The sequence below is a fragment of the Artibeus jamaicensis genome, unplaced genomic scaffold, assembly GCF_021234435.1.
Source record: "Artibeus jamaicensis isolate MK-2021 breed Jamaican fruit bat unplaced genomic scaffold, CSHL_Jam_final contig_457, whole genome shotgun sequence".
Taxonomy (NCBI): Eukaryota; Metazoa; Chordata; class Mammalia; order Chiroptera; family Phyllostomidae; genus Artibeus; species Artibeus jamaicensis.
This window is the reverse complement of record NW_026521840.1, coordinates 2907851-2920310: the sequence shown is the minus strand read 5'-3', so window position 1 is coordinate 2920310 and position 12460 is coordinate 2907851. Positions and strand designations below refer to the sequence as shown.

At 40.4% G+C, this 12460-nt stretch overlaps 1 protein-coding gene across 6 annotated transcripts in view; it reads left to right on the top strand.

Moving 5' to 3' along the window:
- OPHN1 (oligophrenin 1) overlaps nt 1-12460 on the top strand; it is a 271254-nt gene that overhangs the window by 230185 nt on the left and 28609 nt on the right. For all 6 annotated transcript variants that reach the window (XM_053666516.1, XM_053666511.1, XM_053666513.1 and 3 more), the window contains exon 20: nt 6432-6579. In XM_053666516.1, coding sequence (XP_053522491.1) covers nt 6432-6579 — 148 coding nt within the window. The remainder of the gene's footprint in view (nt 1-6431; nt 6580-12460) is intronic.

Genomic DNA, 12460 nt, shown 5'->3' with positions numbered 1-12460 from the left:
CCCTGAGCCTTCCCCCCATTTTAAAAAGGGAGCTAATAATTAGACCTTCCTCACTCAGGTGGGGAGGATTCAGTAAGATAAATATGTCAAGTCCTTTGTACATAGCATTTCCCACCAAGTTCTAATACCTCCTGTCCTCTATGGTACCACCCATTTACTGTATTGACAGAAGATTAACTTTATCTTAATTATGGTATTCTTCCAATCCATTTACCTTGGTATTTATTAAGTCTTTATAGTCAAAGGGGCTTTTCTTAAAAGTCCTTAGGTCATTTTTAATTCATGGTTGTTAACAATACAAAAACTTGTCACTTCCCAATTCTAAAAGCATCCCAAACAGGTCTAACAGTAGAATTCCACCTGAAATTTGCCATATTGTTCTTGGCAGAAACCATATAACCCATGCGGAGGTGTCCTTACCAGGATCTGATTTCATGCTTTTGCTCTGTCAGTACTGTATTCTCTTTCCAAGGCAACTAACTGCCCAGGGGAGTGGATCAGCAGGCAGAGCATGGGTTATAGGCCTATCTGGTATGATCAGTGGGAATAAAAAATTGTTCCATGTAGGAAGCACTGTGTTTTAAGGGAATAAGACACCAGATTGGGGATTCGAGTTCTTGGGTTCAGGCCTCAGTTCTACCATCTAGTCCTGGCTTTGGAGCCTTGGGTAAATCACTTCTCTTGGGGCATCAGTGTCACTGTAAGTATAACGTATGGGTAGAGAAATAGGTTTCCAGAACATTATATCTAGAAGGGACTTAAAAACTTGCAGAGACCAAAGACAGACCGGGCGACAACTTTTCTCACAAAAAAAGTTGGCTCTTGATAGCAACAGACATGACATTTTCAAAGTTCCTCGCATACTGCAGGGAAACTTGGTGACACACTTGATGTTGAAAGTGGTCTCTGCCAAATGCTAAGAGCTCATTGTTTTGACCCCATCACCACCTTTGTTTTTAATGAAGTTCAGAGTACAGTGTTTGCTAATACAACCAGCCCCCAGAAAGTGCAACACAGCCTCAGCCAGAGTGTAAATGGAGACTTGGTGAAAATCTGGGATTCATCAAGGCCAAGTCTTGTAGCTCTGATTTATGGAAAGGAAAGGTACTTTTTGAACAATGTGATATTTTCAGCTTGAAGCGGCATCTGGGGAGAATCTGGACAGTGGCTCAGTTCAAAATTTCCAAGAGTTTGAAGGAGTCTGGGCTTTTGGAAGTTGAAAAATGCCTTATGTTAAATTTGTTCTCTTTCATACCTGAAGGCCCAACAGAGAAGAAACCGGAAGGGGGTTAATAGATGACCAAACTCAGGCAAACAGTTCACGATCCCCCTTCCCCAGTGAAAGACATACTTCTTTCGGTTGTGTCTCAAAGCCTAATAGATGTTGTCATCCAACTTTAGTCCTCATGAGACTTTAGAAAAAGGATTCCCAGGAGTTGGACTCTGACTGCAGCCCCAGGTGAGATAGCCAAGGCTCAGCAGAGTTGAAGTTGTTTGCTTGGGTATTTTGTTCTCTCAGACCAGGACTTTAAAATTTAATTCAGCTAACATTCACTCAGAGCTATGTTTTTGGAAAATAAACAACACTGCCTTGCCTCATTCTGATCTCTCTATCCTCTGGGCTATTTCTTGAAGTCACTATCAAAGACGACAAACCCCTGCGAGTTCTTAGCCAGTCTGCAGAGAGCAGAATCATTCTGTCCTCTTTGCTGGAGTTTGGGACAATGGGAAAATAAGTTTTGCCTGATACTGTTTTCACCCAAGGAATTATTTTTTGAACTTAAAATGTTTCTTTCTATGTTATCCAGTGAAAAGAGTGTTAACCTTGAAGTCAGGCACATCTGAGTTTGTATCACAGCCCTGCCACTTGTTATCAAGTGACCTTGGGCAGTGCACACTCTTTATTCTTAGCTCACCCTTTGGCATCAAATCCCCTCTCTAGTCTTCTTCCTAGTGAATTGACTTAGTCTGTACATGAGTTAAGAATTCTTCCTTGGTTCTTCAGCTGTGGAAGGACCGCTCGAGTGTCCAGGGGAAGGAAAGTGAGGGCTTATTCTCTGTCAAGTTTTAATGATTTCTTCAATGTTTCATTTATGTTTTCAGTTATTTCTCTCCTCCTTTAATCCTATGAAAAAGGTAGATAGAGGGATTTATTCTGTGGTGGAATTTAGGGAATGTGCTAGCCCCAAATTCTCTTTGGAAGTTCAGAAAAAGGACTTTGTAACAATCAATAAATGAATTAATATATGCAAAGCACTTAGAACTGTAACTGACACATAGTAGGATTGTATACAAAGGAGTCCACTATTACAAACAGTGCTGAGACCTGGCTGGTGTGGCTCAGTGGATTGAGTGCCAGGCTGCTAATCAAAAGGTTGTTGGTTCTATTCCCAGTCAGGGCACATGCCTGGGCCAGGTCCCCAGTAGGCGGTGCATGAGAAGCAACCACACATTGATGTTTCTCTCCTTCTCATTCCGTCTCCCTTCCCCTCTCTAAAAAATAAAATAAATAAAATCTTTAAAAAAGAGAAGTCAATAGGGAACTGAGTAGAATAGGCTGAGTTTCTTTTCTTGGGTTCCTCTTAACTGCTTTTTCATCTCTAGAAGTTTTCTTCTCATCAAAATTGGGCTGTCAAAAGTAACTTCAGAGATCATGGGCCCATCTTCTCTCTTTTTTCATCACCTAAGAAAAACTATGGAGATTTTCCCAGGTTTTCCTTCCCAAGCCCACTCACAACTTATATCTGTACTTTGTAGTTCTGTTTCCAAAGAAACAATGATATTCATTAATTTAATAAATACTTACTAAATTTTTATGACATATCAGCAGTGTTCTAGGCACAGGGGATACACCTGAACACAAAGCAGAAGCCCCTATTTCATGGAAAATACATTTTCCTGGGAATAATCATTTACTCCATTATTCTTCTCAAAGGGAATAGCAGTAACAGGTTAGAGTTTATCATTTAAAAAAAGATATGAGTGTGGCCTTAGAAGGCCCGCAGAAGAGAGAGACAGATAAATGGAATCTTCCTACCACAGTAATTGCCAACATTTCCACATTAAAGCTTGGCTCCAAGGTTTACATCTGTAGGCCAGCTTTCGAGATGATGTTGCAATCCATGTTGATGGTAGGGTTATCCAGGCCATGTTTTAATTTTAAAGGGGATACACATTATGAAGTGCTTCCTCTGTGTATCTAGACTTTTCAAGCATCTTTTCTGAGCTCCGCCTACTGCTGCATTGGCAGAACTGATCTTAAAAGACTCCCAAACAATGTCTCAGTTTACTTGGAGGAGGCAGGGCCTGTAGATGGCACCCTTTCCAGATGACATTAGCAGCTCTCACTACTAACCCTAGAAGTTAGTGAGCCCATCTTGGGGGTTGGGCAGCTCCATGAGAAAGACTGCACTATAAGGAAAGATATATGTTAATGAAAAATGAATAGTTTGTATTACTGGAGGAGGAAAATAATTTAATCTGGAAGAGACCTTGAAGAGCAATCAGGTATCAAGTCCACAATTCCTGATTTGCATGTCACAAAACCACTTCAACCCTTATTGCTCTAAAAGCAATGCCCCACCCTCCTCCACCCTTGTTGTTTCTTTTTTTGGGTCATTTTTATCCTCACCTGAAGATATTTTTTTCCATTGCTTTTAGAGAGAGAGGAAAGGAAAGAGGAAGGAAGAAAAAGAAACATCTATGTGAAAGAGAATCATTGAGAGATTGCCTCTCATATGCACCCACACCATGGATCAGACTCACAACCTAGACATATGCCCTAACCAGGAATTGAACTCACAACCTTTTCGGTACAGAATGACACCCAACGAACTGAACCACATCAACTAGGACTCTACCCTCTTTCTTCATCTCTTCTTTCCCTCCCTCTTCGTTTAAGGAATCATGGGTTTAAATCATTGTTAGGGTTGCTAATAGAATATTTACCATTTATTGAGCACTTCATATATTCTAGAATAAACTGTTTACGTATATTTTCTCAATCATCACAACCCTATGAGATAAATGGTATCATTATACTCATTTTGCAACCAAGGTTGGGAGGTGCAAAGTGAGCCTCAAGTTTGAGGCTTATAAAGTTTAATAAGTACCTCTCCCAAGATTATGTAGCTAGTAAGTGGTAAAGCCTCAATACGACTGAATCTAACTCAGAGCTGACTCTTTTTTTAATAGCTGGTATATAATCTTATATTGGTTAAATTAATTTCAGATGTACAATATAGTGATTTGACCTTTATATACCTTACAGTGTGATCACTCAACTGATTCTAGTAATCGTTTGTCAGCATGTAAACTTACCACAATATTAGTGACTGTATCCTCCTTCCCCTTTTCACCCATCACCCCCCACTCTCCCTTCTGGTAATCATTCCTTTGGTCTGTTTCTATAAATCTGTTTTTGTTTTGCTTTGTTTGTTTTATTTTTTTTAGATTCTACATATAAGTAAAACTATATGGTGATTGTCTTTCTCTATGTGACTTATTTCACTTAGCACAATACCCTCTAGATCCATCCATGTTGTCACAGATGGCATGATTTCATTATTTTTCATTGCTGTGTAATATTCCATTATATACACACCACACCTTTTTTATCCAATCATCTATTGATGGACACCTAGGTTTCCCCTATACCTTGGCTGTTGTAAATAATGATGCAATGAACATAGCATATGTGTTTTCAAATTATTGTTTTTGTTTTCTGTGAGTAAACACCCACAAGCAGAATCACTAGGTTGTATAATAGTTCTGTTTTTAGTTTTGTGAGGAATCTCCATACTGCTTTCCATAGGGGCCACAGCAGTTTGCAGTCCCACCTATAGTGCACAAGGGTTCCCTCTTCTCCACATCCTCAACTGTACTTGTTGTTTGTTGACTTTTTGATAATAGCCATTCTGTCTGGTAGGTGGTGGTATCTCACTGTAGTGTTGATTTATATTTTTCTATTATTAGTGATACTGAGCACCCTTTCATATGTTTCTTTGTTGACCATCTATCTATATACCTTCAATGGAGAAATGTCTTTTTATGTCCTCTGCCCATTTTTCAACTGGATTGTTTACTTTTTTGTTATGGAGTTGTGTGGGTTTCTTATGTATTTTTTATATCAACCTCTTATCAGATACCTTATTTGCATACATTCTCCCATTCAGTAGGTTGTCTTTTTTTTAAGATTTTATTTATTTATCTTTAGAGAGGAAGGGAAGGAGAGAGGGAGAGAAATATCAATGTGTAGTTGCCTCTTATGCGTCCCCTGCTGGGGACTGGCCCGCAACCCAGGCATGTACCCTGACTGAGAATTGAACCACAGTTGGTTGGTTCCCAGGCCCGTGCTCAATCCACTGAGCTACACCAGCCAGGGTACTAGGTTGTCTTTTTGTTTTGTTTAAAGTTTCCTTCACCATGCACAAGCTTTTTAGTTTAATGAAGTCATATTTCTTTTATTTGTACATTTGTTTCCTTTACTTGAGAGGACATATCCCAAAAGATATTACTCAAACTGATGTCAAACAGTTTACTTCCTACATTTTCTTCTTGGAGTTTTATGGTTTCAGGCTTTACATTTAAGTGTTTAACCCATTTTTGTTTATTTTTTATATGGTATAAGAGAGTAGTCCAGTTTCATAGCTGACTCTTTAATCTCTATGTTATATTCTTTTTTCCTAATTCCAATTAGAAAAGGAATAAGTGGAAAAGACTCTATTATTTAACAGGCTTTGAGGGGCCTGGCAGCCAAAATTCATCCATTCAATCTAAACATTGTCATTGAGCTGCTACCTTTTGCCTGGTGCCCTGTTAGGACCCTACCTTCCAGAGACGTATGCAACAGAACTCTCTCCTGTTGGGAAACTCATGACACTGCCAGGGAGGTTGGACCAACTAATAATCAGGATACAATGTGATAACTACTATGATGAGGATGTACATCAGATGCTATGGGGGCACATTGAAGGGGAAACATATCTCTGTCTTGAGAGTCAGAACATGCTTCGTACAGAAGATCATGAGTTGAGTCCTGAAAGTTAAAGAGAAGTGGATTCATTAAGGTACAGATTAACCTCCTATGGCAAAGAGAACCATAAATTCAGTGGCCAGAGATGGGAGGTGACTTCGCTAAGGTTTCCCAGGCAGTAAGTGGAAGATCCAGTACTGATGTTGGAGTTTTTGTCTGTGTTATTTTCTCCACACTGAGAAATGCTAGGTGCTGTACCTCCAATGTGGAAGAATACTTTTAAATACTGGCCTAGAAGCTAGAGTGGTTAAGACAATCCCCCAATTCCTAGAGTCATTTTAGAATTGCTATGGCCAACTATAGATGTAATCCTGGCAGGCAGCAAGTAGTAATTAGCATTAGGGAGGCAAAAACTTTATCTTTCTAATTGCTTCCTGGAAATATCCCCCTTTTACAGATCTATTCAGGTCCGCCTGAGGAGAGTGCTGCACCCCCTGTGCCTCCACCTCGAGTAACAGCAAGAAGGCACAAACCAATCACGATTTCAAAGCGTTTGCTGCGGGAAAGGACAATTTTCTGTACTCCTCCCTTGGATGGAAGTGAAGGTCAGTACTACAGTTCACCTTAAAAAAACAGTGATTAGACACAAAGAAGGCAGAAGTAGAGGTATGGCCGTTTTTATCCATGCAAAGATAGACTTTTTGTGTCTCCTGGGCCACACAAAGGAAGGTTTTAAAAATTGGTCCATTGGCAGTGGATAGGACAAGGATAAACCTTCAAAGTCAGTTACCATGGTTCCTTAGTGGGCTAGTGGAAGATCCAAGATGTTCTTAGCTCTGTACCTCAGTACATTGAAATGGGTGAGCAATGTACTTTCTGAATGTTCTAAATTTTAATTTAAAATGCAGATAACATGGAGGAGTGATGTCAGCAAACATGGCTGAATAGTAGTTTCCAGAACACGTCCCCTCCCAGTAACAACAATTTGAACAACCATCCATGCATCAAAATATCTTCATGAAAGCTATGGTAGCCAGCTGAGAGATTATAGCATCTAGGTGGAGCACAAAAATAAGAAAAGGTTCATTGTAGCCCTGGCTGGTATAGCTCAGTGGACTGAGCGAGGGCCTGCGAACCAGACAATCGCGGTTCGATTCCCAGTCAGGGCACATACCCAGGTTGCAGGCCGGTTCCCTGCAGGCCAGTTCCCAGCAGGGGACGCATGAAAGGCAACCATACATTGATGTTTCTCTCCCTCTCCTTCCCTTCCCCTCTAAAGATAAATAAATAAAATCTTAAAAAAAAAAGAAAAGGTTCATTGTATATGGTAGGAAGAACATTATCTAATTCTTTAAAGTTATTATTTTTTATTTTAGAGAGGGGTGAAAGGAGGGAGAAAAAGGAAGAGAAACATCCATGTGAGAGAGAAACATCAACTTGATTGCCTTCTGTACATGCCTTAACCTGGGACTGATCCCTCAACCCAGGCATGTGCCCTAACCAGCAAGACATTTTTACACTACTCATGTCACTCCTCCCCTAACTTCTGAGCACCTAAGTATGTAAAGCAAATATTGTAGTAACACAAATGAATGGACAAATAGCAATAAAATAATAGTAGTGGACCTTAGTACCTACCCTAGTTTCAGCAATGCATAGATCATCCACACAAAAAATCAATGAGGAAACAACTCACTTTAACAATATAAAACCAATTTAACCTGACACACATATACAAGGTCTGTCCAAAAAATGTCCAGCCATTGTTAATATAATGAGAACAGTTTGTGTGGCATTAATGTAGCCTGGCAGCCAAGGACAATGGACTGGAATGCGCATGTGTGAACAATGATGACTTCACTGTACTAGTTAGTGGGGGCATAGACGCCATTGCATTCAAAATGACTAAGTAGAAAGACCCCAAACAGCCAAAGCAATCTTGAAAAAGAGGAACAAAGTTGGAGTTATCACACTTAGTAGTATCAAAATATAGTACAAAGATATAGTCATCCAAACAGTATCATACTGGCATGGAAGAATGTATATTGGGGTATAAATAGTGATAAAAAAAATGGCTAAGAGGATGCTGGGAAGATGGCGACGGAGTAAGATGGAGCTGATACTAGCTCCTGTACTCATGGGTGAAAATCCTGGCAGATCTATAGAGAAACAGCACAATAAACCATCGGTTACCCAGCATTTATGAAATTAAAAGACCAGAGATTGTGACCGACGCTGAAACACCAGACGGCGGCAGAGTCAGCTATTGGAGCTAGGTCTCACGCAGCCCCTGTGCTGCCGCCAGAGCAACAGGCCTGGGAGCCAGGGAGTCAGGTACGGGAGCCGGACACTCCAAGCCCCTGTGACGGTCCTGGGAGACAGAGGAGTCAGGAACCGGAGTGGGGACACCCTTGTGCCCATGCCATAGCTACCGGCGTGGGCAATGGAAGGGTCAGTTGCAGGAGCTGGGACACCAAAGGCCCCTGTGACGCCGCCATAGAGACAGGCCTGGATCCTGAGGAGCCAGCTACGGGAGCCGGGACGTTCGCAGATCCTGTGCCACTGCCATAGCAACAGGACTGGATGCTAGGGAGTCAGGTATGGAAGCCGAGACACTCCAAACCCCTGAGACAGCCCTGGGTGGTAGAGGAGCCCTCTACGGGAACTGGGACGGTCTCAGTCCCTGAGCTGCTGCCATAGCGACGGGACTGGACACTGGGGAATCAGGTACGGGAGTTGGGACTTTCTAAGCCTCTGTGCCACTGCCATAGAGACAGGACTAGACGCCGGGGAGTCAGGTATGGAAACCGGGACACTCCAAGCCCCTGTGACGGCCATGGGCGGCAGAGAGAGCCAGATACGGGAGCCGGGACATTCCCAGCCTCTGTGCCACTGCCGTAGTAACGGGCCTGGGTGCTTGAGGAGGCGGCTACTAGAGCTGGGACATTCAGCAGTGGTAGGGGACCAATGCAGGGACCAGCGCGAGGACCAGCGTGAGTGTAGGTGGAGACGAAGAACATCAAGAAACTTCAAGGAGTCTGCACCACTGAACTTCACAAGGATCATACCACAGAAGTTTACACCATAAAACCAGGGTTTCAGAACAGATCAATTTTGGAAGCAGAGACTAACAAGAAGAGTCTCAAACAATGGGAAGACAAAGAAACAATCCCCAAATGAAAGAAAAAGCAGAAACTTCAGAAAGAATGTTAGATGAAATAGACGCTGATCAACTATCAGACAGTGAATTCAAAGCACTGGTTATTACGAAGTTCAAAGAGCTCACCGTGAACTATCAGAAACTACAGGGGAGCTACAATGATCTCTCTGCAAACTACATCAACATCAAAAAGGAAATGGAAACTATCAGCAAGAGACAAGAGGAAATGAAGAATACAATTTCCAAATTGAAGAACACAGAAGAAAGTTTCAAAAGTAGGATAGATGCACAGGATAGGATTAGTGAGTTGGAGGAAAAGGTAGAAAGCATCTCACAGAAAGAGCAAGAAAATGAAAAGAGGCTCAGAAAGAATGAAGAGGGATTAAGAGAAATGCAAGACAATATGAAACATAATAATATCCGAATAATAGGAATACCAGAAGAAGAAGAAGAAGAACAAGGGATAGAAAACGTATTTGAACGAGTAATGAGAGAAAATTTTCCTAATTTGATAAGAGAAAAAGTCTCACAAATCCAGGAATCACAGAGAGTCCCGATCAAGAGGAACCCAAGGAGGCCCACTTCAAGACACATCATCATCAAAATGGCAAAATTCCAAGACAAAGAGAGAATCTTAAAGGCAGCAAGGGAGAAAAAAGAAATAACATACAAGGGAGCCCCAATAAGGTTAGCTACTGACTTCTCAATGGAAACACTCCAAGCAAGAAGAGAATGGCAAGAAATATTTCAAGTAATGAGCACCAGAGGCCTACAACCAAGGCTACTTTACCCAGCAAGGCTCTCAATCAAGATAGATGGCCAAATAAAGAGTTTCTGAGACAAAAGAAGTCTAAAAGAATATGCCTCCACCAAACCAGCTCTACAAGAAATACTAAAAGGACTGCTTTAAGGGAAGGAAGGATAAGAGGGAGACAGAGAGGAACACAGGTACAAAAATGGCAATGAATAAGTACCTATCAATAATAACCTTAAACGTAAATGGATTAAATTCTCCAATCAAAAGACACAGAATAGCTCAATGGATAAGAAAGCATGACCCACACATATGCTGCCTAAAAGAGACTCACCTCAGGACAAAAGACCATCACAGACTAAAAGTGAAAGGCTGGAAACAAGTTTTCCAAGCAAACGGACAAGAAAAAAAGCTGGGGTAGCAATTCTCATATCAGACAAAATAGACTTCAAAAAAAAAGGCTATAAAGAGAGACCCAGAAGGTGACTTCATTATACTCAAGGGGAGAATCCACCAAGAAGACATTAACATTGTAAACATATATGCACCAAACATAGGGGCACCCAAATATATCAAGAAACTCTTAGAGGACTTCAAGAAAGATATTGACAGCAACAAAATTATAGTAGGGGATTTTAACACCCCACTATCAAAAATGGACAGATCTTCCAAACAAATTATCAACAAAGATATTGTGGCATTAAACAACACCCTAGATGAAATGGACTTAACTGATATATATAGAGCCCTTCATCCCAAAGAAGCTAACTACACATTCTTTTCAAATGCACATGGAACATTTTCAAAGATAGACCACACGATAGGACACAAAACGAGCCTCAAAAAATTCAAGAAAATTGAAATCATACCAAGCATCTTCTCTGAACACAAGGGACTGAAATTACAAACCGACCCCAAAGAAACACAAAGCAACCAAAATCATGGAGACTGAATGGTATGCTATTAAACAACGAATGGGTCAAGAATGAAATTAGGGAAGAAATCAAAACATTTCTGGAAACAAATGAAAATGATCTCACAACAACCCAAAACTTATGGGACACAGCAAAGGCAGTCCTGAGAGGGAAGTTCATAGCAATACAGGCCTACCTAAAGAAAATAGAAACATTTGAAACAAACAACCTAACCCTACGCCTGCAAGAACTCGAGGAACAACAACAAAGACAGCCCAGAGCAAGCAGAAGGAAGGAAATAACCAAGATTAGAGCAGAATTAAATGACATAGAAACTAAAAGCACAATTTTAAGGATCAATGAATCCAGGAGTTGGTTCTTTGAGAAGATAAACAAAATAGACAAGCCTTTAAGTAGGCTCATCAAGAAAAGAAGAGAGAGGACACAAATAAACACAATCAGAAATGAAAAAGGAGAGATTACAACTGATACCACAGAAATAGAAGAGATTGTAAGAAATTACTATGAAGAACTGTATGCCAAGAAATTTGAAAACCTAGGGGATATGGACACATTTCTAGAAAAATACAATCTTCCAAAACTCAGTGAAAAAGAAGCAGAAAATCTAAATACACCAATAACAGCAAAAGAAATTGAAGCAGTAATGAAAAAACTCCCATCACACAAAAGCCCCGGACCAGATGGATTCACAGGAGAATTCTACAAAGCATTTAAGGAAGAGCTAACCCCTATTCTCCACAGAGTATTCCAAAAAATCCAGAAGGATGGAAAACTCCCAAATTCTTTTTATGAAGCCAGCATCATCTTAATTCCAAAACCAGATAGAGACACAACAAAGAAAGAAAACTTCAGGCCAATATCGCTGATGAACATAGATGCCAAAATCCTCAACAAAATATTGGCAAATCGCATCCAACAATATATCAAAAAGATCATACACCATGAGCAAGTGGGATTCATCCCAGGGATGCAAGGATGGTTCAATATTCGCAAATCAGTAAATGTAATACATCACATAAACAAAAGCAAAGACAAAAATCACATGATCATATCAATCGATGCGGAAAAAGCTTTCGATAAGGTACAACACCCATTTATGATAAAAACACTCAGCAAAGTGGGAATACAGGGAGCATTTCTCAAAATAATAAAGGCCATATATGAGAGACCTACAGCCAATATCATACTCAATGGGAAAAAACTAAAAGCTTTTCCACTAAGATCAGGAACAAGACAAGGTTGTCCACTTTCACCACTTCTATTCAATATAGTATTGGAAGTTTTAGCCACAGCGCTCAGGCAAGAAAAGGAAATAAAATGCATCCAAATAGGAAAGGAGGAAGCAAAACTGTCACTGTTTGCAGATGACATGATAGTGTACATGGAAAATCCTATAGACTCTACCCAAAAACTGCTCGAACTAATTAATGAGTTTGGCAAAACAGCTGGTTACAAAGTCAATATCCAGAAATCAAAGGCATTTTTGTATACCAACAGTGAATCAGCAGAAGCAGAAATAAAGAGAAAAATCCCATTTGATATAGCAAAAAGAAAAATAAAATATCTGGGAATAAACCTAACTAAGGAGGGAAAAAACCTGTATGCAGAAAACTACACAGCCCTGAAGAGCGAAATCA